Source organism: Bos javanicus, chromosome 26, assembly GCF_032452875.1.
Source record: "Bos javanicus breed banteng chromosome 26, ARS-OSU_banteng_1.0, whole genome shotgun sequence".
NCBI lineage: Eukaryota > Metazoa > Chordata > Mammalia > Artiodactyla > Bovidae > Bos > Bos javanicus.
The window spans coordinates 44,867,099-44,892,858 of NC_083893.1; the positions used below are offsets into that span (position 1 = coordinate 44,867,099).

Below are 25,760 nucleotides of genomic sequence, written 5' to 3' on the forward strand. Positions count from 1 at the left end.
TTTATATTGACCTGTATACCATTTATTGGATATAATATTCGTAACAATGACTTTTTTCTATGGAAATAGCAAGTTGTGTTACCTGTAGACCCCCCGATATGAGAAACGTGTACAAAGGTAACAGACGGTAACATAAAAAGGTAAGTGAAAAAAAAAATTAGCAACCCAAAGCGTGATACATGGACGAAGCGCTGTAAAAATGAAGGTACTGGTTTAGTAGCTGTGACTTTGTACTGTGCTGAATGGCCTGTAGCCAGGTTTTAGAGAGTTCTGTGCCACACATGTTCAAACAGTGCACTTCCCTTCAAACCTCCCCACTTGCCCTGACAGAGGGTACATAAGAGCAGCGAACTCTGATGTTGCTCACTCTCCATGGACTCTGAAGGGATTTTCTCTTTCTAGTTCGATGTATTTTTTTTTTTTTTTTTCTCTATCACTGTCTTTCCCACTTAAGTATTTGCTTATAGGCCATAAACATAGGTATCAGTCCACTTCTTTGCAAAACTAAAATGATCACATGAGATTTTTTCCTTTTGTCTGGATTTAAAATGTGCTAAATTGAGGACTAAAAAAAATTATCTCATGGAAGGAGTATCACAGGTAATGACTTCTGAAGAGGATATGGAAAAATCAGGGTTGGTTACAGAGTACTGAAAATTCCTTTGTGTATTAAATCTTCCGGCTATCACGAGCGACTGCTGGCTGTTACGACAGTTTTATACGCGGGGTTTCTCCTCCTGGTGCCTCATGGGTCAGGCTCTTACTGGCTGGGCTCTGCCACTGGTGTCCTCAAAGAAAAGAGGGGGTTTGCTTCATGAAACGCAGAGAGACGGTCCATACCCGTGCAGGTCAGTGGCTTCTGGAAGCATCGCTGCACAGAAACGGTTCTCAGCCTTTTCTTTAGCTTGTTGTTACGCATATGACCATCAGAGTTTTCAAACAGGTTTAAAAGAAAGAGATGGAGAGTGAGTCGAGAGACGTTCGGTCATCACAGGCGAACCGAGTTCCTATGGCCAACTCTCCCTTGTAATTAGAGTAAGTCTTTAGGTGGGAGGTGCCTGGCCGGAGGGTAGATGCTTCTGGATTCCCTGCTGGGGTGGCGGGTGTGGGGAGCAGGGAGTGGGCAGGGTTGCTTCCAGCTGTGGCCCTGGAGAAGGCTGGGTTTTGGGTGGACTTTCGGGGCAGCCACCAAACTGCAGAGATGTGTCAGAGACTGGATTAGGGCTGGGGAAGGAACTTGGGTCTGATGATAGGGAGAGATGCTAGCTGAGGCCACCTGTGTCCAGATGTGTTCACCGCCCTCTCTCTCGAGTCCTGGGGAGATGAGGTGGCACGCCTCAGGCTCCCACCAACCAGCCATCATGTGGGGTGGATCCACAGCCTGAATCCCCCTTGGGGGCCAGCACTGGCCCTGGAGAGACTTCTGGGTGTGACGTTTACCTGGGTGACTTGTGTTTGCTTGGGGTCCTAACAATGAAGAAGGGTGTCCAGGCTGAGTCTGCCCTCCCTGGGGCTTCCTGCTCCCCAAACACCCTGGGGAGCCCTCCAGGGCAAGAGTCTTAAAAGAAATAAGCCTCACACCGAGAGCCTGGTAGGGGGATCAGGCTGTCGCCCAGGTATGGCGCCCTCCCGGTCACTGGGGTCTCAGTGGCTCAGAATGCTTGTAAACAGCAGTTGAGAGATGGCAGGAAGACGCTCGAGCATTCGAGTTGGCCCAGTACCAGGCTCTGTTTAGCACCACGGGAGATCACAGTCTCGTAGGAAGAGTCTGCCACAGAGCAGGGTCTGAGCTGTTTTTCTTTCGGAGGAGATATGGATATGTTGTACGGATTTGCCAGGGAACAATGGCCTCTGGTTTCAGCCTGAGAATTCCTAATAAAGTTAAGAAGGCATAAAAAGAGTCCCCTCTGAGACTAGTTGGGAGTACTTATCCTCGTGTAGTTTAATTTGTCGCTCTTGTGGTCTCTGTGATGTCACCCCACATGTGGAAGCTGGAAAGTTCGCACGGGGAAAGGCAGTCTCTGGATGCACAGTTTGACAATGGAAAATGTTATGCACCGTTTCTCTCGGTTGCTACACATCTGAGTCCATGTGTCAGGAAAAGCACGCTGTTACACAAAATTTCAGGAAATCACCTTTTCAGTAGAACGCCTGGAAGGTTAGCCATGTACTTCCCAGTCAAGTGGGGTCATATAACCTGCACCTCTAGTAAGACGGAAGGAGAGTGACGACCCCTAGGGGCCGACTCTGCGTCGAGGCGTGCGGACTCTCAGCCAAGGCCGTCTAAACCCACATTAACTCTAGTATTCATGCCCATACAATCTTAAAAAAATATTAAAAATAGATGGTCATTGAAATATAAGTATTCATTTTCATTTCTATCATCTAGGAGGATATAAAAAGGGGGAGAAATACCTCTTCCCCTCCCCCAAGCAAACTGGCTCTTGGTTCCTAAGTTATATTAAAATGAAAGTTATTGCTGAATATGCTTCATTTGCTAAATACTGCATATGGAAGTACTGTTCCTTGAATAACATTCCCTGTGTACTGTACGGGGGTGTCAGGTTTAAATATGTTCTTTTCCAGAAATGAACTGCACGGCTCTATAAAAGCACTTAGTATGTAGAGAGAAAAATGTGTCATCAGCCATGGCCGAGTGGCCAGTGATGATGACATGTAGGATCACAGCGTTAACCTCTTTTAATACCAAACTATTCCTGGTTCTCTGAAATAGAAGCACAGGAATTCTAGTTAAGGACAGACGAGAAAAGTTCACACCCTCTTCCCTGCCCCAGCAGAAGGGGCTGCAGTGCCAGATCCAAGGATTTGGGTGTCTATAAAAATAATACCCACCTAATGCACCATAAAAATGCTGTAAACTTTCCCATAGAATATGTTTTTGGCCTTAATACAATTACCAGATATAATGCTAGTTACAGTAATTCTGTAAATACTCATCAGCAGTAATATTTTCTAACATGGCTTTATAGTTTTAAGAAACTAATAATTGCATAATGAACAAATTGCATGCTATAAGAGTTGGAATGTATTAGAGTCGCGTTCCCTTTGTGTGTGTGTGACATGGATTTATTGAGTTTATCCATGATCCTGAATGCTATGTTGCCTAGATACGGTGGGAACTCAGGGAGAGCTAAATGCACTCTTGTTTTCCTGAAGGCAAACCAAGATTCTTGGTACGTTTTGTCTTTCTGCTTCAAGGCATGGAAAAACCATGGAAATGACCCCAGATGAAGCTCTATCATAAAACAGAGTGGATTATGGAGCGGTTGTCAATTGCCTTCTAATGTGAAAACTAGCCTCATAGGACCCCACTAGAAGACAGGCATAATGGCGTGTGACCTTGTCTGAGTAATTTTGTAATTTTCATGCCCTTAGGTACAGGCATCTTCGAGATCTCCTTGTGAAAATGGCTCCCCAGTCTGACATCCGAAGAGTGAAAGGTTGATAAGTCGGCTGCTCAAGACTGCATTTCATGAATATTGAGTGTGAATGTGAGGACTTTGATGCTCAACAGGTAAGTTGTAAAACCTCAAGAAACAGATCCAGGTTTTACGCTAAAAACATCTCTGAAAGATTCCTTCAGCCAAGGTGGGAAGACAAGATGCCCCAAAGAGAACTTACTAGTAACTTAGGGTTCTTTGTCCAACTTATCCTAACAAAGACAGCAGACCTGTCCCAGTGAACACAGCTTTCCATTTGGCTGCAGTTTTTGCAAGCACAGGGATTCTGCCTAATTTTTAATAAGCTGAACCTTGCAATAAAAGGAGATTTTTATCTCCAGAATTGATTCACTAGATCTGGTTACGGGTTCACATCTGAAAATAGTTATGCTCCTGTGGAAAGCCTCATCTGTCTGTCGGAACACAGTATCATTGTGTTACAGTCAAGAACACAAGGTGGTAATTTGTTCAGCTCCAAACAGCACAGGCAGACGGAGGTTTGCAGGGCTCGGGCAGTAGCTGTCTTGTAGAAACACCACCTTTCCCAATCTAAATAAGGCGCTGATGCCAGCACTCCGCAAAGGGCAGCCAGGAAAAGAAGTTCTTGGTGTTTCTATAAAGCAAACTTCTCGGCCGGCTCTCCAAACGTGCTCATAGCTGGTGAGCTCAAGGTCAAGTGTCTGCCTGGCCTTGTGTTCCAAGTCTTGTCTCCTACAGTGGCCACACCTTAAAATTCCTCTCCAGGATCCAGGCTCTCTCCCGAGCCCCCTGGCCAGAAGCCAGGTCCTTCCCTGCGATCCTGGAGCTTCCAGGGATAACCCTGGTGGGCCAGCCCGTCAGCTGTGACAGTGTCCAGAATATCCCTGGAGGCCCAGCCCAGCCTGGACCTGAAGCCAGGCTCTGGCCTCAGAGCAGGCCTTCTACCTGGGGTCTCTTGTTTGGTGTCTGGTACCAGAACCACCGCCATGGGTAAGCTGGGCAACTGCCCTCTTCATGAAGCCTCCATCAGAAATAACATCCTGTCCAGAATCCCAAAGAACACGATATTTCAAGTTCACTAAACTATTAAAAGCACAACAAGCCTTCCTTCCATGGAAAACTCAGTGATGGGTTTTTTTTTTCTTTTTTAAAAAAAAGCCCACTACAGTGCACTGCACTGTAAAAGGCATTCTGCATAAATTAATAATTTACAAGTACCTGAGCAAGTAAGTATACAGAGCACCATAGCACAGCACAGCACCGACGGCAGTAGCTCAAAGTTCTTTCAAATCATGGTGTTTGAAAAATTAAAAAATTCTAAAAGTTGGTACAAAAAAAAAAACTCCAACTGGAGTTGAGAGATAGTGCAAACTTGTGTCTTCACTGTTGAACAAAGGTGTCGGCTTGCTTCTCACTTAGCATAGGCAATGGGGGCAGGTCTGGGCACGGGATGGGGCTGTTTCGGAGCAGGTCTGCAGGAAGAGAGAGGAGAAAACGACTGTGGTCAGAGGCCCTACCAGCGATTTCTGCCAACCCTAGATGCCCAGGTTGGAGATACCGTTTCCTGTGCTGTGATGGGCTTCCAGGGTCAGATCTCACCTCTGCCCCCCCACCCCACCCCAGGTGCTGGAGACCAACAGCTCTTTCCAGCAGCAGGGGTGGCAGATTCAGAAAGGACCTTGCTGAGGCCCACAGCATCTTCAGCCATTTATGACCCTTTTCAAAGCTGCCCCTCCTGTCCATCCACAAAGTGATTCGAGAAGAATGCCATGAAGCAGAACGGTGCAAGCCACAAGGGTGAATCTCACATGCAACTTTAAATTTTCTAGCAGTTGGATGAAAAAAAAAAAAGACTAAATAATTTTAGTCATATTTCATTTAACCCACCATGTCCAGAGTAGCAGTATTTCAGTAAGTCAACATAGAGAATGACTGAGATACCTGACATGTTGCAGGTACTGACTGCATAACCCAGGGTCTATCTGCACTGCCCGTGTATCCTGTCTTCCACCAGCCACAGCGTGCCCAGGAGCGACGGTACTGAGGCGGCTGCAGAGGATGGGCAGTGAAGCTGGGCACGTGGGATCCCTCAGAGATGAACAGACAGAGTGTTCTCCTAGGTGGAGAGAGAACCAGCTCCCCCTGGTATCATCAACTGGCAGAGCTAAGACAGGCAGCTGCCTGAGATCATTTAAGAGAGGGCCTTCCCCAGAGGATCTAAATACATATTTCTCCAAAGAAGTCGCTCAGTTGTGTCTGACTCTTTGCGACCCCATGGACTGTAGCCCACCAGGCTCCTCCGTCCATGGGATTTTCCAGGCAAGAGTACTGAGTGGGTTGCCATTTCCTTCTCCAGTGGATCTTCCCGACCCAGGGATTGAACCTGGGTCTCCTGCATTGCAGGCAGATGCTTTACCTTCTGAGCCACCAGGGAGGCTCACAGAAGGCACACAGATGGCTAAAAAGCCTATGAAAGATGCTCAACATCACTAATCATCAGAGAAATGCAAATCAAAAGGACCATGAGGTACCCCACCTCACACCTGTCAGAATGGCTATCATCAAAAAGTCTAAACCATCTAGAAGGTGGGGAGGGGGGATGGGGTGGGAGGTGAGAGAGAGGTTTAAGAGGAATGGGACATATGTATACCCATCAGGGCTGATTCATGCTGAGGTATGGCAGAAACCAACACAGCATTGTAAAGCAATTATTCTCCAATTAAAAATCAGTAAGTCTGTAAACAATAAAGGCTGGAGAAGGTGTGGAGAAAAGGGAATGCTCCTACACTGTGAGTGGGAATGTAAACTAGGGCAGCCCCTGTAGAACCCAGTATGACGGGCCCTCAGAAAACTGAAGGTAGGATTACCATGTGACCCAGAAATCCCACATCTGGAGATAACATTAATTCAGAAAGATAACACGCACCCCAGTGTTCATTGCAGTGCTATTTACAATAGCCAAGAAGCAACCTAAATGTCCATCGACATAGGAACAGATAAAGATGTGGTACATATATACAGTGGGATAGTGCTCAAACATAAAGACAGATAAATATCATTCATTTGTGGAATCTAATTTAAAAAATGATATAAATGAACTTATTTACAAAACAGAAGCAGACTCACAGATTTTGAAAATGAACTTAGGGTTTACTCAAGGGATGTGTGTGTGGGGGGATTAATTAGGATTGGTATTAACATATCACTATATATAAAACAGACAACCTGCTGTAGCAAGGACCTACTGTATATGCACAGGGAGCCTGCCTGAATATTCTGTAATGACCTATATGGGAAAAGAATCCAAAAGAGAATGAATATATATATGTATAACTGAGTCACCATGCTGTGTACCTGAAGCTAACACCACAATGTACATCAAGTATACTCTAATAAGAGAAACCTGTACGCAGGCCAGGAAGCAACAGTTAGAACTGGACATGGAACAACAGACTAGTTCCAAATAGGGAAAGGAGTACGTCAAGGCTGTATATGGTCACCCTGCTTATTTAACTTCTATGCAGAGTACATCATGAGAAACGCTGGGCTGGAGGAAGCACAAGCTGAGATCAAGATTACCGGGAGAAATATCAATAACCTCAGATATGCAGATGACACCACCCTTATGGCAGAAAGTGAAGAAGAACTAAAGAGCCTCTTGATGAAAGTGAAAGAGGAGAGTGAAAAAGTTGGCTTACAGCTCAACATTCAGAAAACTAAGATCAAGGCATCTGGTCCCATCACTTCATGGCAGATAGATGGGGAAAAAGTGGAAACAGTGGCTGACTTTATTTTTCTGGGCTCTAAAATCACTGCAGATGGTGATTGCAGCCATGAAATTAAAAGACACTTACTCCTTGGAAGGAAAGTTATGACCAACCTAGATAGCATATTCAAAAGCAGAGATATTACTTTGCCAACAAAGATCTGTCTAGTCAAGGCTATGGTTTTTCCAGTAGTCATGTATGGATGTGAGAGTTGGACTATAAAGAAGGCTGAGAGCTGAAGAATTGATGCTTTTGAACTGTGGTGTTGGAGAAGACTCTTGAGAGTCCCTCGGACTGCAAGGAGATCCAACCAGTCTATCCGAAAGGAGACCAGTCCTGGGTGTTCATTGGAAGGACTGATGTTGAAGCTGAAACTCCAATACTTTGGCCACCTGATGTGAAGAACTGACTCACTTGAAAAGACCCTGATGCTGGGAAAGATTGAGGGCAGGAGGAGAAGGGGATGACAGAGGATGGTTGGATGGTGTCACTGACTCAATGGACATGAGTTTGGGTAAACTCTGGGAGTTGGTGATGGACAGGGAGGCCTGGCATGCTGCAGTTCATGGGGTCGCAAAGAGTGGGACACGACTGAGCGACTGAACTGAACTGATACTCTAATAAAATTTTTTTAAAAAAATCACTGCCTCAGGAGAAGAGCAAAAAAAAAAAAAAAAAGGCCTTTCTATGTGGTATGCATAATTTATATATAATGGAATATTTCTCAGCTATAAAAAAAGAATGAAATATTCTTGCAGCCACATGGATGGACCCGGAGACTATCACATTAAGTGAAGGAAGTCAGAGAAAGGCAAATATCATATGACATCTATCCCTTCCGTGTGGCATCTAAGATATGACACAAATGATCTACAGAACTTGTGGCTTCCAAAGGGGAGGGAAGTGGGGAAGGGACAGATTGGGAATCTGGGATCAGCAGATGCCAACTACCATGTGTAGACTGGATAAGGGGCGAGGTCCTCCCGTACAGCACAGAGAACTGTATTCACCATCCTGTGATAAACACTAATGGAAAGAGTAAGAGAAAGAATGTACAGGTATAACTGAATCACTTTGTGGTATGCTAGAAACGAACACAGCACTGAAAATCAACTAAACTTCAGTAAGATGAAAGAGGGCCTTCCCCACCTTCCTGCCCATGTTTTTATTTTTCCTTTGAACACTAGAAAAGTAACTTTAAGATCAGTGTACAAACCGCAGTGAAATAATTAGGATGCTCTGCCATGTTTCTATATGTGTAGAGCCAGGAATCAAACTACTGTCCCAACCCCCTGACAAGCTGTATCTCTGAGATTTATTACAGAGATCTTTCATGGGCCAAACATTTTTCCCTGAGAGCTGGAATGAACTCACGAACGCACGCCTTCCCCTCGGAGATGCTGAATTATTGAACCCAGGGCCCGGCCAGCACCCCTACCTTGCTCACAAAGCGAGCTGTCTGCCAAGGGGGCACGTGTTTTGGCTGAGGGTTTAACCCGTCTTTGAGCTGGTAAATGTTTAACTACCCGCCATGGCGGGGGAAGTCAGAGGCCCTGGATCTGTGGTGCTTGTCAATTTCCATGGTATAAATAACTCATGCTCCCAATAGGACCTGGCTGAGCATGGAAGAGCTGTGTTGTGGCCAGGGCGTGGTGTTCCCATCACACAGAAACGACCGATGTAGGTGACCTCAAGAGAGTGGGTGGCAGTAAAATGTAAAAAAAAATGGAAGTTTGGGGCTCTGAACATTTATTACTTTTGTTTTTAATATAACTGGCATCATTTCCAGTTTATGTAATTTTAAAGAAGGCCCAGGCTTAACACCTAGCTGGCTAAATTCCTGGAAATTTAATAGTTCTTGCAAACCAACGGGAGCTGGCTCCAGCACACCACTGAGTTAAACCTCCCTGCCCAGGTCAGGATTGGGCCTAGTCCCTGGGGGGACGGCAGAGTGGATGACCCCCAGCGGCCGCTCAGTCTGCAAAGGCGATTCCTTTTGCCGGTTGAGTGGGAAGCTCCCGGTTACCCTTGCCCAGCAGTTTCTTCAGCCTAACTTCTTCCACTCCTCTCCTTTCATCCCTGGCCCTCCAACCTCACCTCGTTTCTTGGGATCCCAGGGACTGAGGAGAGGCCATCACAGTCCCAGTCATATTTTTGGAGGCAGGTGTCCCGCTGTTCCAATACCACAACTGCTTGGCGGCTGGCTGTGGCCTGGCCCAGAGCATCAGCCACTGCTCTGAAGGATCTGTTCTACTCGATCTTGAGCTGATCTCACGGGTAGGCCGGAATCACTGCTAAGAGCGACCAGTTCTATAGCTCCCAGCTGCTTCCTGTCAACATCCGCCCTTGCATCTGTCTTACGCTGCTCCCAGGGATGGGGAGTGCGGGACACACGGCCGGCACCACACTCCCCTGTCCTCCAGTGGCTTGAGAAGCGTGACCTGTACAGCTGGCCCACATGGTTTCCGGGAGGAAGAGAGAGAAGCGGGTGCATCACCAACCTGATGGGCGCCAGGCGGAGCGCAGACTCCTGCCGTCCTGGGGACCTGGCTGGGGCGCCGGCCAGGCGAGCCGTCTTGCTCAAAGGGTCTGCAGGCAGCGGCTTCTGAGGGGGGCTTGGCTTACGAGTTCCCTGCAATAAACCAGAAGGTGAGGCATGATCACCATCTTCGTGCACTTGGATGAGACACTGACTTCAGAAGCCATCAGAGTCCCCTGGAGACTGGGCTAGGGAGAGGAGGGTGGTCTCGTTGCTGCACAGCACGGCTTTCACTTCCTGTGAACTTGCTGACTACAGTCCCCTCACCATACAGGTGTGGTGGTGTGTGTGCGTGCATGTGTGAGTGTGCGTGTGTGTGCGTGCCCGTGTGTGTGTGTGTGTGTGCATGTGTCTGCGTGCTGTGTTAAAGATTTAACCACAGCATCATGGCTCAGCCGGTAAAGAATCTGCCTGCAATGCAGGAGACCTGTGTTTGGTTCCTGGGTTGGGAAGATCCCTTGGAGAAGTAAATGGCAACCCACTCCAGTATTCTTGCCTGAAAAATCCCATGGACAGAGGAGCCTGGTAGGCTACAGTCCATGGGGTCACAAGAGTCGGACGCGACTTAGTGACTAAACCACCAAACACCCATCATTTAGTTACAGACACTCAAAGACGAGTCTTCAGATGCCACGTTGCTGACCGGCCTTGGATGTAGAGTTGCTGGCGTCTCTGGCCTGCTGTCACCCAGAGGATGCCAACTTCCCCTGTGCTGTTCAGGCTTCTTTTCACTTTAGAAAGGCCCAGCACAAGAAGCTAGTGAAAGTCTTTTCAAGGAACACACTCATTTCTTCAAATTTGCCGGAACCCTCTAACAGAACTGGTTCAGCTGCGGGTGAACCAGAAAGGGAGGGGGTCACCCTCTCCCACCAACATGGGGTCAGTCATGCTGCTCCCCATAAAATGCATTACTGTTCTTCTACTGAAATACTTGCTGAGGATTCGTTCAAAGAGTCACCAACATGCCTGGAAAATGACACCCAGGAGGAAAATCCACGTCCACCAGAGGCCAGTGAGGGAGCCAGCAGTAGAGGGTGGGCAGAGCATGAACTTGGAGTTTCTGCTCTGGGTTTTATGCAAAGACCAACACTCTGGGACTTGTGCAAGTCTCTGGACTTCTCTGAACCTCAGTTTCTCTGGGTGTAAAGTGGGAGAAAACAAAGACCCTTCTCATAGCGTTGTTATGAGGACTACATCATGCATGGGAAACTCCCAGAACATGGATAACAATGATTAAAAGGCACCTGTGTTCCTGGGGTTCCTTCCTTGGTTACTGTGGCGGGGGTGGGGGGGCGGCGGAGCCTTTCACTGGAGCCATGGTGGGAAGTCGGTGAGCACTGATAACACTGTTTTGAGCCCAGGGTGAACTTAGGGATCAAGACACCACCCACTCTGGGCCTTGGAGCCTAGAAACACCTGTGTGTGCACAGAAAGTGTGCAGGAAAGGGTGCCAGGAACTCAAGGAAGACAGGACATCCTAATAAACAGATGGCCTCGCCCCTGTGATAGCACTCAGTATTCCATACATCCAGGACCACCCGGGATGATTTAAGAACATTTGAGTTGACTTTCTCATGGTACTCACTCCACTGATTACATCTCCACAGCAGTCAGAGCTCAAAGAATGTGACAATATAGTCCCTGCGCCCCCCCCTTTAATGTTATCCCCTTGTGGCTCAGTTGGTAAAGAATCCCCCTGCAAGGCGGGAGACCTGGGTTCAATCCCTGGGTTGGGAAGATCCCTTGGAGAAGGGCATGGCAACCCACTCCAGTATCCTGGCCTGGAGAATTCCATGGACTGTGTAGTCCATGGGGTCACAAAGAGCCGGACGTGACTGAGCTTTTCACTTTCACTTTGTAAAGCAAAGGAAGCTATAATACCACAGAAGTTTGTCAACCACAGCTGCATGGAAAGTATGCCAAGTTGAGACAATGGGCAAACTGGGAGAGGAGAGAACCACTGAACAGGGATGGACTGACAAGGGACCTTTCCACATGAGTGCTCATTTAAGGAAACACGAACAGCCCGCAGAATGTAAAAGAGAACACACCCCCTCACCAGGGATACAGACCCACAATGAGCACAAGCGCTGAGGTCAGGCCGTCCGCGTATCTGACCGGGCTCTGTGCCGATGATGCACTCTGAGAGGACACTCAAGTTACGCTGCTTCTCCACGTTGTGGAGAGAAGGTGATGCGAGGGTTAAGTGAGAGATGATCTATTAACCTCTTAGCACAGAGCCTGGCGCACAGCGACCAATAAGCTACTATTATTGAAGGAGTGAACGGAACCACTTAAAAATGCCCTAATCGTACTGGGATTGCCACACACACACAGCTATATATGAAATAAATAACTGATAAACTATGGCACAGCACAGGGAACCCACTGCTCTGTGGCGATCTACATGGAGAGGAAATTGAAAAAAGACTGGATATACGTATATGTACAGTTGACTCCCTTTGCTGTCCAGCAGAAACTGACACAGAGTTGCAAAGCAGCTATACTCCAATAAAAACAAATTAATAAAAGCGCCAGAGTCCTCCCAACAGACTCACTCTGGGTGATAAACCATGGCGCTAAATCAACTTCCGTTTCCTGTAAGATGGCAGAAAACTATGAGCGAGATATTAGTGTGCACCGTAAAAATGGAATGCATGCACCATAAACGTGAAAGACTTTGAAGATTAAATAATTCATGACTAAATGATGACTAGTTTTGCCACTAAGTATGAATAACTATCTAGTCTTGCTAGTAAAGATAATGTCAGGGTTTTACTGCAAGGCTGGAGAGAATGTGAGATGTATGTTACAATGTATCACAATATATTTGGATTTATCACAGAAGCTTAGGAGGTAATTAGGTGGGCCATTCATTCTGGTTTGCCTGGGACATGCCCAATTTATGGTACCACTGAATTTATTAATCACAGTCTCTCTAATGTGTCCTGGTTTCAGTTCAGTTCAGTCACTCAGTCGTATCCGACTCTTTGCAACCCCATGAATCGCAGCACGCCAGGCCTCCCTGTTCATCACCAACTCCCAGAGTTCACCCAAACTCATGTGCATCGAGTTGGTGATACCATCCAGCCATCTCATCCTCTGTCGTCCCCTTCTCCTCCTGCCCCCAATCCCTCCCATCATCCAAGTCTTTTCCAATAAGTCAACTCTTCTTATGAGGTGGCCAAAGTATTGGAGTTTCAGCCTCAGCATCAGTCCTTCCAGTGAATACCCAGGACTGGTCTCCTTTAGGATGGACTGGTTGGATCTCCTTGCAGTCCAAGGGACTCTCAAGAGTCTTCTCCAACACCACAGTTCAAAAGCATCAATTCTTCAGCACTCAGCTTTCTTCACAGTCCAACTCTCACATCCATACATGACCACTGGAAAAACCATAGCCTTGACTAGACAGACCTTTGTTGGCAAAGTAATGTCTCTGCTTTTGAATATGCTATTTAGGTTGGTCATAACTTTCCTTCCAAGGAGTAAGCATCTTTTAATTTCATGGCTGCAATCACCATCTGCAGTGATTTTGGAGCCCCCCAAAATAAAGTCTGACACTGTTTCCACTGTTTCCTGGTTTAGAGGAGAAATTATATAGTCACCCTAGTGATAAAAGCCCAGAGAGTTGAGATGTTGATTGAAAGTTCTGATTCAAACCTGGGCTCAGCAGAAATACCAATCTGCTTCCCTCCTGCCACACCCAGGACAGGTTTCTATGGAAACATGAAACAGGTAGCTGCCTAGGTAAGATGCCAGCTTCCCACCAGGCCCAACTGGGACAAACTGGCTTCATGGAACAGTGGAGTTAGTCAAAGATGAGGGGTCCTCCCTTCTCACGGATCAGACCTGGAGTCCAAAATCATCTGGACAGAAGCCCCTGCAGCACGTGCTCTGACCTTGGAGAGAGGAGCGGAGCTTCCGCACTCCCTTTGAGGCACCATTTTTCAAGCTGCCTTTGCAAAACCTGGACCTGAGGTTTCCTGAAGAAGTCCAAACCAACCTGGCCACAAAGAGCCGTCAGGATGGAGCAGAGGAATGACTCCAGGCCTCAGTGAACATAAACTCCACACTCAATAAACATTTCTTTAGACTGACTTTCATTTTTAAAAAGGAAACAAGTTCAGATGCCCCTTTCTCTTCAACTCCTAGGTACCGGAGAAAAATCATGATCCGTTATTAAATAGAGTGGTCTCGGGCTTCCCTGGTGGCTCAGTGATAAAAAAATCCACTTGCCAATGCGGAGACTTGGGTTCAATCCCTGGTCTGGGAAGATCCTGCATGCCACGGAGCAGCTGGGTCCGTGCACCAAAAACTACGGAGTCTGTGCTCTAGAGTCTGGGAGCTACAACTACTGAAGCCCACTCACCCTAGAGCCTGTGCTTCACAACGGGAGAGGTCACGACGGTGAGAAGCCCATGCCCCACAACTAGAGAGGAGCCCCCCTCACTCGCTGCAACTAGAGAAAAGCCCACACAGCAACAAAGACCCAATGCAACCCAAAACAAATAAATAAAGTTACCCAAAAAAAATAGTGTTCTCATTCCTCCATTTTCTGCTCATGTTTTAGCAATAGTCACATATTTCAAATAATTTTTAGAGGGACGAGAATAAATTTTTAGATCCAAATATAGCCCTTTGCCTTGACTGTCATAGAGAATTCTCAACTGTTATCTCCGTCTGCATGATCAGCAAGAGGAAGTGCATCCTGCTTTTCCAGGGGGAATCCCCCCAGGAAGACCGGATGTTATCGCAGGAAAATGCCAGAGATGCCACAGAGGTCCCAGTGAGCTTGTGCAGGGCTGAGCTGGGGGTGGGGCAGCATGAATGCTGCTCACCGTCTGGCCATCCCTGGCCCTGCAGGAATGGATGCCTCCTGATAACAACAGGGATAACTGGTTCCCGGGGAGATGCCTTGTTCAGAAGAGGCAGGCGTCCTTGTAAGAGCGTGTTTGTACCTAGCTGGAAGAGGTCCGTCCTTCTTTCCTGCTAAAACCACCTGAAGACGGTAAGGAAAATGCACATGGAGGAGCAGAACCCCACTTCTGGGAAAGCTGAATATATGAGAAAAGGATGCAAAGTGTGCAGCAGGCTGGGCCGAGAAGAGCCCATGAAAGGGAGAACCTGGAAGAGCACCCACCCTGCCTGCCAAGGACGAGACACGGGAGTGAGCAGGTGACGTGGGTCAGGGCTGAAGGCACAGCAGACGAGCTCAGCCATCTGCGCATGCGTGGAGCAGGGGAGGGTCCTGGCAGGGTCTCTGCTGAAAGCAGAGGAGGCCAAACCACCACCATCCCTCAAAGCCCGCTGTCTCTGCGGTGCCCTGGGATGTGGGCAATGTAAGAGCTGGTCCTGAGCTCTAACCTGGCCCTTCCCCCAGCTGACCTGCGACTGGTCCTTCCTCCCAGGAAGCCCTCCCTTCCTTTAAAGAGGAACGCAGACACACTAATCAAAACTGCTGAAAGAAGGAAGGAAGGAACCACAATAAACAAAGGGCCGACTAAGAACCCGCTGGCAAAAGTGTGTATGTATGTAAGGAAACGAAAAAGGAGCTGGCAAAAGTTAAGAGAAACAGGGAAGGAAAAACCAAAGCAACAGCACAAACCAAGGGCCTGGACGCACTGAACACAGTCAGGGCTACCGCGGTCCAGCTGAGGGAAAGGAGGAAAAGTTCAAGGGTAAAGGACAAAGAACGCCGGCAAAGGGATCTGAGCAAATAGTACAGAGAGAAAAGATATTCACCATTAACACGCAAAAACTTTTCTGAAAGAGTCAAGTCCTGGAAAGTGTATACTGTTTCCCTGGGGAAGTGCGTGAGACTCATCACAGTGACAGACTTTATTCTGCTGGGCTCCAAAATCACTGCAGATGGTGACTTCAGCCATGAAATTAAAAGAAAAGTTCCTTGGAAGAAAAGCTATGACAGACTTAGACAGCATATTAAAAAGTAGAGACATTACTTTGCCGACAAAGGTCCATATAGTCAAAGCTCTGGTTTTTCCAGTAGTCATGTATGTGAGAATTGGACCATCAAGAAGGCTGAGTGCTGAAGAATTGATGCTTCTGAACTGTAGTGTTGGAGAAGACCCTTGAGAGACCCTTGGACAGCAAGGAGATCAAACCGGTCCATCCTAAAGGAGATCAACCCTGAATATTTATTGGAAAGACAGGTGCTGAAGCTGAAGCTCCAATACTTTGGCCACCTGATGTGAAAAGCTGTCTCATTGGAAAAGACTGATGCAGGAGGAGAAGAAGGTGACAGAGGGTGAGATGGTGGGATGGCATCACTGACTCAGTAGACATGAGTTTGAACAAACTCCAGGAGATAGTGAAGGACAAGGAAGCCTGGCATGCTGCAGTCCATAGGGTAACAAAGAGTCAGGCATGACTGAGCAACTGAACAACACCAACATCAGAAATAAGATACAACTCTTTAAAGCTACTGGCCTTTCAAGGATACAGAATCAGGTCACTTACAAGGAAAAAAAGATAAGCCATCTTCTGATTTCTTCAGAGCAGATAGAGGAAGCATGCATGGAAGAGCTTCAAGGAAGAAAGTGTGACCCATTAATTTTATGCCTAAAACATCATTGAAAAAGTAAACAAAAGACATTGATGTCTTTGAACATGCAAAAATTCAGAGAAAATTCGTCCCAAGAGTTCTAGAAGAAATTCTGAAAGTCCTACAGAATAGACTTCAGCCAGACAGGAAAAGGATGGCTCAGTGGCAAAAAGATTGAGCACTAAATCACTTCAATGTGGACCTCAGCTTAACAAAACTGTGGGAATTATGGCTACAGAACAGAAAGTAGATGTTACAAGCTGTAATACAGACAGTCCTGTAAGATAGACATTACAGAACTAACCGAAGTTATGAGGTGGATCATCCATTTCTAGATGCACGATGGGCTGGGTTATTTTGACCTATCTTCTCTCTAAAATTGTTGGATAGAATATATTTAAATTTTTTTCTTAAAAGTATCAAGAGCTACAAGATAGTAAGATGTTATCAGGCCAGCATCTAAGTGAAAGAAGCCCAGAGGGGTTAGTAGTACACTGAAGCTATAGGTATTTGCCCAGTTAGGGAAACCTGGGGTTTGGTTCTGATCCCCTTTTAAGGTGAGGGATGCAGGGGTTAAGGGTCGGCACCTGTCCCAGTTCTCTTTCTGACCTCTCCTTGATCAAGCTGGGCTCTGCAGAAGACTATACCTCAGGGTAAGAATCTTCCAGAAATCAACACTTATCATTGTCCATCCCTAGCAGACTGCAGAGACAGTTCCCTTATCCCTAGTTAGACTGCAGGGAGAGTTCCCTTGGTGCTGGGCAGACTGACCTGTAACCACAAACTGCCCTTTCGGACCAGAAACTGACGTCACATCACACATCACCTGGGTGGCTCAGTAAGCCCTGAGTCATTTCACTGGACCTCAAGCTGGTGTTGCCTTGGCCACCTGACAGACGCAAATACACCCTCTCTGGGGGGAACAGCCTTCATCCTAGACCTGCAAGAGCTCCCAGAGAACTTTCCAGTGAAGTAAGCTCACAGGAAATGACCAGGAAGCAGGGAATCATGGAAAGAGAGAGAGAGGGAAGGATAAAACCTCAGCAGCAACACACCCAAAGATTTTGGATTTTGAAATTATTGGAGCAAATATTCTTATAAAAAATAAAAGACAAGCCTCATAGCTGAGTAAGAACCAAAGAGAACATCCAGAAACAAAAAGCAAAACACAGATAAGTACATGTTTTGTTACGCTTAGTTTGATACCATTTATATAAACTGAAAAAATACTAGTCATATATATTATTCATGGATACCTACTTAAATAAAAATATATGAAAAGTACTGGAGGAGGGCATGGAAGCCCACTCCAGTTATTCTTGTCTGGTGAATCCCATGGACAGAAGGGCCTGCCAGGGCTGCAGTCCATGGAGTCCCAGAGTTGGACATGACTGAAGTGACTTAGCATGCACACACACATAGAAAATCAACACCAAACTTAGGCCAGAGCTTGTATCTGGCATGGGCTGAAGCAGTCTATACTATTTAATTTTTCCTTTTCTAATAAAGAAATATATGCATATATCTGAAAGTTAAATAGTTGTATACCTAGAGAAACAGGTAACAATGGTTATTTCCATGCAGTATAAATATGGGTGGATTTTGGATCACCCCACCTCTGTGGGGTCGCACAGAGTCGGACACGACTGAAGCGACTTAGCAGCAGCAGCAGCAGCACTTTTATGAAAGACCTACATTAGTACCTGTCTTCACTAACCAACAGAAATCTGAAGAGGATCTTTGCTTTCACACACGAAAAGGCAAAAAGCCAGCTTTCACCATTGTGTGTGTGTGGGGGCAACAGCCATTGAGCAGAGGGGTGGCACCACCAAGCTCCCGCCCCAGGAACTGCACTCAGCATGCCCGCCAGAGCTCTGAGCGCGGTCTGTGAGCATCCGTGCTTTATCTCGATTTGCATCCCTAACAAGATGTGTCCTACGGTAATCGCTTCTTTCCTTTGTGCCATTTTGGCTTATGAAAGGTTTCACAGAAACGCTCTGCTTTTAGACAGTAGGGAAAGCTATTTAAAATATTAACCACAACAGAATAAATTTCAATGTTGGGGCCAAAGGAGAAAACATAGACTCTTTAAAAATTATAAACACGGTAAACACAAAAATGAGAACAGGCACAGATAAAGCAGTGTTTGGGAAACTTCTAGATTAACATGCTATGTAATCAAACATGAATATAAGTGAAATAATGATCTAAGAAGTTAGAGAAAAGTTAAGCTAAGTACAAAAGAAAAATGAAAGTGATAAAGATAAGCGCAGAATAAAAAGTAAAATAAAAGTTACTATTATTTAGCAAAGACATTACAGACATCCTAATAAAGTTATATGTTTTCATTTAATTATCACAAAGTCCAAAGACAGAGATATTATCTCAGATTTGTAGAGAGGAGATGAAAGTAATGTTTCTGTGGTCTAACGGCAGGAAAAGGAAAATTATATATAAAATCTAGGGCTGGTTCTCTGGGGGTAGTGGAGTGGAGGAGAATGTGAGAGTTGGACCATAAAGAAGGTTGAGCGCCAAAGAATTGATGCTTTCAACTTGTTGCGCTGGAGAAGACTCTTGAGAGTCCCCCAGACAGCAGGGAGATCAAAGCAGTTAATCCTAAAGGAAATCAACCCTGAACGTTCCTTGGAAGAATTGATGCTGAAGCTCTAATACTTTGGCCACCTGATGTGAAGATCTGACTCGTTGGAAAAGAACCTGATGCTGGGAAAGACTGAAGGCAGGAGAAGGGGATGACAGAGGATGAGATGGTTGGATGGCATCATCGACTCAATGGACATGAGTTTGAGCAAACTCTGGGAGATAGTAAAGGACAGGAAAGCCTGGTTTGCTGCAGTCCATGGGGTTGCAAAGAGTCGGACAAGATTTAGAGAGTGAACGACAATGAAGAATGGAGGAGGAACCAGATAAATCTAGTATAGAAAAGATAAGCCAATAAAGGACAAATAAATACACCAGCACAATCAACAATGCTGAGGATCAGTCAGGAGGTTATCTAGAAAAATAAAGTTGGATTCCTACTTCATTTCATACACTAAATAGCAGATGGGTCAAATACTTAAATGTGAAAAAAAGATCATGAAGCTATTTGAAATAGAAAAACACATTTGTAACCTTTGGGTAGACAAACCTTTTAAACAACAAAAAGTCACAAGAGGTGACAAAGCCATTTACGAAAAAGGGAAAAAACAAACGGATTTTAAACCTGTGAAAAGATCCCCCGTCTCATGTATAGGAAGAAAAACATGTAGGTTTTTTTTTTTTCAACCTATCATATTGGCAAAGATAAGAAAAATCCTGCACGCACTGCATTGATGAAGACTTGGGGAACAGAAATTGGGATGCATCTTTCAGAGGCATTTCTGCCTCATCTATCAAGTTTCTAAATGCATATGGCCTTTGATCTGCAACTGTGCTCCCAGAAATTTGTCCCACATCCATTGTCAAGCATGGGCTCAAGGTGCCCGGGCATGAATATGCCTGTTCGAAGGATCAAATGATGAAACCACCCATGCAGCCATCAGTAAAGGACCGGTTAAAGGATTTACAGTGTGGCCCTACCATGAAATACTACACAGCCAGTGAAAAGGATTCGATCGATCTGGAATAACCAAAGTGGAAAGAAGGTGCGCTGCCATTTGATTTCAAAATTAGGATCCAAGGTTTGAAAAATGAGCAATAGCCAGGTGATGGTTGCTGAAGACGGGGGATGGGCAGAGAGGTTTCACTGTACCTTTTAATTTTGAGTGTTTGAAAATTTTCAACTTTTCCATAACCTCTCACTCTGCAGAGAGAGACTGGTGGAAGAGACTTTTCACTGTATTCTAAATTACATTTTACAAACACCTAGTGTTAATGACTGACTGAGTTCACTTTCACTTTTCACTTTCATGCGTTGGAGAAGGAGGTGGCAACCCACTCCAGTGTTCTTGCCTGGAGAATCCCAGGGACGGGGGAGCCTGGTGGGCTGCTGTCTATGGGGTCGCACAGAGTCGGAGACGACTGAAGTGACTTAGCAGCAGCAGCAGCAGCAGTGTTAATGATTGCTTTTGGGAAGTGAGCCTGGTGATAGAGGTGGGAGGGAGATTACTTTCCAAATAAGCCTTTACACTGTTGGAATTTTTACTTACAGGCATCCATTGCCATTACAATATAAAGGTAAAGTGTCAGGCATCCATTTTTTTATGTACAATTTGGGTGTTTACAGTAATAGAAGTGAGTGGAAAACAAACACTCCTTTGAATACTGTAATCACTTGAATGGCTTCCCTCTGAAGTTATTTCTCTCCAGGGAGATGAAGGTGCTTCCACATCAGATGAGTTTGTCTTGTGAGTATTTGTGCATGATGTGTGTGCTCAGTCGCGCCTGACTCTTTGCAGCCCCACGGACTGTAGCCCACCAGGTTCCTCTGTCCGTGGGATTCTCCAGTCAAGAATACTGGAGCGGGTTGCCATTTCCTCCTCCAGGGGACCTTTCCGCCCCAGGGCTCAAACCCATGTCTCTTGCATCTCCTGCCCTGATGGGCGATTCTTTTCCACTAGTACCACCTGGGAAGCCTTGGTATACGATATGAAACCCCAAATATTTTAGCTGAAATTCCTGCAAGTTACTGGGTAGGCAGAAGTGAGCGGGAGTCCCAAACCTTGGTAGCTACAATTTAAAGTCTTATGCTCTAGCTGGGCAGTAGCTCTACTTCAGATTTACAGGATGAAGTGCCTAAGATCTTTACTCACCTATGGCTCACTGGTCGGGTGGGCCCCGAGGGAGTATGCGATCCCGTGACAAGGCTTCCTATTTACTGCTGAGAATTCAGCTCAGTTCAGTGTACTTCCTACATGTCTACTGCGTTCACGGTGTGCACAAGGGCTCAGGTGTGCCTGGAAAGGAGTACATCTCCTGCTGCCGGCTATGGGGTCGCACAGAGTCGGACACGACTGAAGCGACTTAGCAGCAGCAGCAGCAGCCTTCTGAAATGGAGCAGGCCAGGTGCCCAGGTAACTCCGGACCGAGGTGGCGGGTGAGTGAGGAGACCCCTGGGAGGACTGCAGGAAGGCTCAGGAGGAAGGGGTCTTGGGTGGACGTCTGGGTAAAAGGATGAAATCTGAGAAGCAGAGAGAAGACACCGAGGACCCTCCCCAGCTTTAGGTTTCCCTTTAGTAACACAGGTTTTTATAATGATCAGTTTTCCCATATTTCACCTCCCTGCTTCGGGAGTATATCCTGATGAATATATTTCCTTTTCTCAGTATGTACTGGCATTTCTGACGAGCAAGGGTCTAGATCATCAGGCTTGCAAACTCTGTGAGGGCTGGTCTAAGTATCAGATGCCCACACAGATCAGAAGGGTGCAAGTCCTCATTCAAATAAATTCAGATGCGAATTCGTTCTATGGCAGACAACTCTGCAAGTTTGGGGTCAACCTCAGAGGGACTGGCCAGGACCTGATGGCTCTGAAATCATGGTCTAAATTAGCTTTGCTCCTATTTGTATCCTTACAAAGCATTTATGAACGAATAGTTATTGCTTATAAGTAACAGCCCGTGTTAACTGTTCATCACTCTGTGTGGGTTGGGGGAGGGAGGGCTCTTTGAAATAGCTCTCCCCACTTCCCTCTGACACTACTTACATTGAGTCTGGTTGCTCTACCATCTTAGAAGAGATGTACAATGTTGGGCAGCCTTGTTTTACAAAATACAGTGCGTTGTATGTTCTACAGACACAGATAAGGTGTGGAGGAAGAGAAATGTCAGAGACACTGAACTGAAAATCTCACCTCTACAAACAATGCATGGAGGGTTTTTCACACGGAATCTAGAAAGAGGGTACTGATGAGCCTGTCTGCAGGGCAGGAATGCAGGGCAGACACAGAGAACAGATTTATGGAAATGGGCGGTGGGGGGAGGAACGAGAGGGTGCCGCAAATGGAGAGGGTGGCATGGAAGTATCTACACGGCCATATGTCAAGTAGACGGCCAGTGGGAATTTGCTATATGACTCAGAGAACTCACCCCGGGGCTCTGTGACCACCTAGAGGGGTGGGAAAGGGCGGGAGGTGGGAGGGAGGTTCAAGAGGGAGGGGACGTATGTACACCTCTGGCTGATTTCTTGCTGTATGGCAGAAATGAAACCAATATTGTAAAGCAATTATCCTTCAATTAAAAATACATTTAAAAAAAAAGATGCCATGAGTATGTGGAATGCAACACAACTAATGTTTCTGACCAGGGGCTGGTTCTAAGATCAGTCAAGACAAATGGCTGGAGCATGATACTATTATAAGCAAAAGCAGAGAGAAATGCAAGTCTCTCCTGTTACTATATGGGGCTTTGCAGGATGCGAGAAGGTTCCCCCATCCCACCCCATCACCTTTACCTGTGGCAAAAATGGGGAAAATGGATTAAAGATTGCCGAGGCAGCCAGTGATCTAAGACCTGCTCGCCATCACGGTCTTCCCGCAGTTCCTCCCTTCTGCGCGTTCTGTACCCACCTGTTTCTGCAGCCATTCTAAGTCTGCAGCCCTGGTCTCCACCTCCGGGGGTCTCGCTATTTGGCCTCATGTTGCCGTGCTTCCTCCTCTGCGAAATGGGGTATTGGTGGTGTCTGCCTCCTAGGCCCCTCCAGGGGGTTAGAAATGTCTGCAAAGCACTTAGCCTGGGATCACTAGCCACATAACTGGCGTTCAACACATGCTTGCTGCTTTATAACAACTCAAAACACCACCGAGGTGCTCCTTATCTTAAAACACTTAGGGTAATAACTCAAACAGGCATACACACACACACACAGACAATTATAAACCATTCAGTTATAAGAATAAAAACAGGAATTAATCCTGCCTTTGCTGGAATTTCTGCAGCACAGAAACGCGCCAGAAACAGGGTTGGCAGATATTCTCATAAGCCCATCTGCTGCCTCAAGAAAGGACCTGAATTCAGCAAAAATCAATCTAAGAGATAGGTTCAGTTGCTTTTCTTCTTTTTTCCTATTGTTCTAGTAAAGAAGTTAATCTAACTGGAAAAACGACTTTAGCCAGTCAGGTCAGTAGCGTTAATCACTGATAAGATTCTACAGAGGAAAACCACTTCCTAACTTTTCCCAGGAAATGAAGGGCTTAAAAAAATAAAACAATCCAAGTAGGGTCACACATCAGCATGTACAGTTCAAATGCTGTTTTATGGAGCAAACCTTAAAAAAATTACAGATAAGTGCTAAGTGATGCTTTCATGAGGTTTTTACTCGTTTGAAGGATGGCTCATCTATGGATTGAAGGTGCCACTTATACTCCCATTAGAATCATGGCACACTGCAGTCTGACAGCAGAAAATTGCATTTCGATCTACTTCTTAGCACAGACTTCTCTAGATATAACTCTGTGAGTGGAGAAATCTATTTCTTAGATGTGACATTGAACGTGCTCTTATTTAAACTCTAGATGAGTGAATTAAGCCTATTAGTCATAATAAAGTGCATAAAGGATTTCAGTTTGCTACATCCTAGAAATCTAACGAAACTCCAGAATTTGCCCCCCCAGCCCATTGTCTCAGCGGGGAACACATTTAGGCGCACTGGGGGTTTGGCAGGTAAGACAATCACCAGAGTGTCGTCACACCTCCTAGTCTCTTGAGCCACACCTATTTTTAAAATTCATCTTTAGTGACTTGAGACCCTCTCTTGGGTGATGGTACGACACTCCACCAATGCCCAGAGCTCTCTCAGGGTCCCTGGGTACCGTCTGTGTCAGGGGGCTGTGCCCACTGCCTCCCACCCTGGGCTTCTCCAGGCTGGATCCTCTCCCGGCAGCTCAGGACTGAGCCTACAGGGAGCCGTCCTCTCCCCCATACACGTGCCCCTGGTGTAGCCTCTCCCTCATCTGCCGACCAACTTGAGACCCACACCAGGCTGCAGTGGTCTGCGCCCTGTGCTGAGGTTTCAGGACGGAAGGGAATCGGCAGGCAGAAAAGGAAAGCATAAAACTCTATGTCAGATATTACTTCTCCTGGAGTCTCTGGCTCACCCGGGGCCTCTCAGGGCCCCCTTCCCTCATAGAAGTCAAGTCAGTTGACTTTACAGATGATGTCTGGGGTCAGGGCAAGGAATCCTTTCATGCTACAAAGCCGTGAGCTCCCGGACGCAGTCTCTCCCCCTGCCTGGGTGTCAGAGCTCAAGCCTGCTGTCCGAAGACACACTTCCAGGACACATGCTTGGACACATTGTCCTCTTTAATATATATTACTTTAACACGATCGTACGGTAAAATGGATTTTTCTGGGGTGCAAAGTTGTATGTTTTTGAACACTTTTGTAATCCAGAGGAAAAAACCACCTAAAATATCTTAAGATTAACCATCATTGAAGGAGGAAACAGAACAGGCTCCATTTGAAAGCAGGACTCCATCTTGGGCCGGACTGTGGACTCTGAGCTCTTTGCCTAGTATCTATGGAAACGACATACCAACTGGAAAACCAGGCCCCCAGATGGAAGAGCCCCAGGGCTTGTACCTAGACTCTCCATCCCTAAAAGAATACCCTATTATCTGTGTAACTGAATAGAATCGTAAATTCTATTATGCTTATTGGGGTATGACCACAGGCCTATTGATAATTGTCCACTGTGTTCTTGCCTGGAGAATCCCAGGGATGGGGGAGCCTTGTGGGCTGCCGTCTATGGGGTCGCACAGAGTCGGACACGACTGAAGCGACTTAGCAGCAGCAACTACCTAGGCTTAAGGCATATGAATCACAGGTTAACTTTGATTGTATCTTTCTTTTCCTTTGTTCAGACTAGTTTTAGGAATTTGGGGAGGTGGGTTTGGGCACATACACTTAGGGTATATAAGATTTTCACAAAAACTGGTTGGGGTCCTTGGCTAAGAGGAGACTCTGCCTTGGGTCCACTGGTGTAATAAACTGCATCCCACTATCTGCATTGTCCTTCTGAGTGAGTTTGTTTCCCAGAATGCGTGGCTGCAACATCATCAGAAAGCCGCCCCAAACCCTTTGGGGTCCTTTGGTCGCCACTCCTGGAAGCTGCCCTGTTTTTCTTTCCTCCTTTTTCTCTTCCAGAGTCTGAGATGAACTCGCTATGCAGTGCTGTCCCTGGGGCCTCTGCAGTGGTCCCTGAGCTGGCAGTGGGCTGGTTTGTCTGGTGTCCTCACTGACATGCCTGTTCCTGGTGACTTGTGAATATAACATGCCAGGCAGAGCGGGGCCAGGACTGTGCCAGGCAGAACAATGGTATTCTACCAGGCTCCCTGCCTGCATACAGTTGTACGTGACCACACACCCCTGTGTGTGACTTCTTTTTTTTTCCATCATTTTTCCAGCCTTTTCTCAAGCCCACACTTTGCCTTTCATGCTCAGGCTGTGTTTCGGGAGAAGTTGGCAGCAGTCAGCTAAAAGCCAGATGAATATACTGAATGCTTTTCCTCTCAAAGA

The 25,760-nt window shown here is 46.4% G+C and overlaps 1 protein-coding gene across 1 annotated transcript in view; it reads right to left on the reverse strand.

The window, feature by feature from the left end:
- Positions 1–25,760, reverse strand: part of ADAM12 (ADAM metallopeptidase domain 12) — a 397,161-nt gene continuing 371,401 nt past the window's right edge. The window contains exons 22-23 of the mRNA XM_061404001.1: positions 9,709–9,839; positions 1–4,912 (exon numbers count right to left, since the gene is read on the reverse strand). Of these exons, the coding sequence (XP_061259985.1) occupies positions 4,852–4,912; positions 9,709–9,839 (192 nt within the window). The 3' untranslated portion in view covers positions 1–4,851. The remainder of the gene's footprint in view (positions 4,913–9,708; positions 9,840–25,760) is intronic.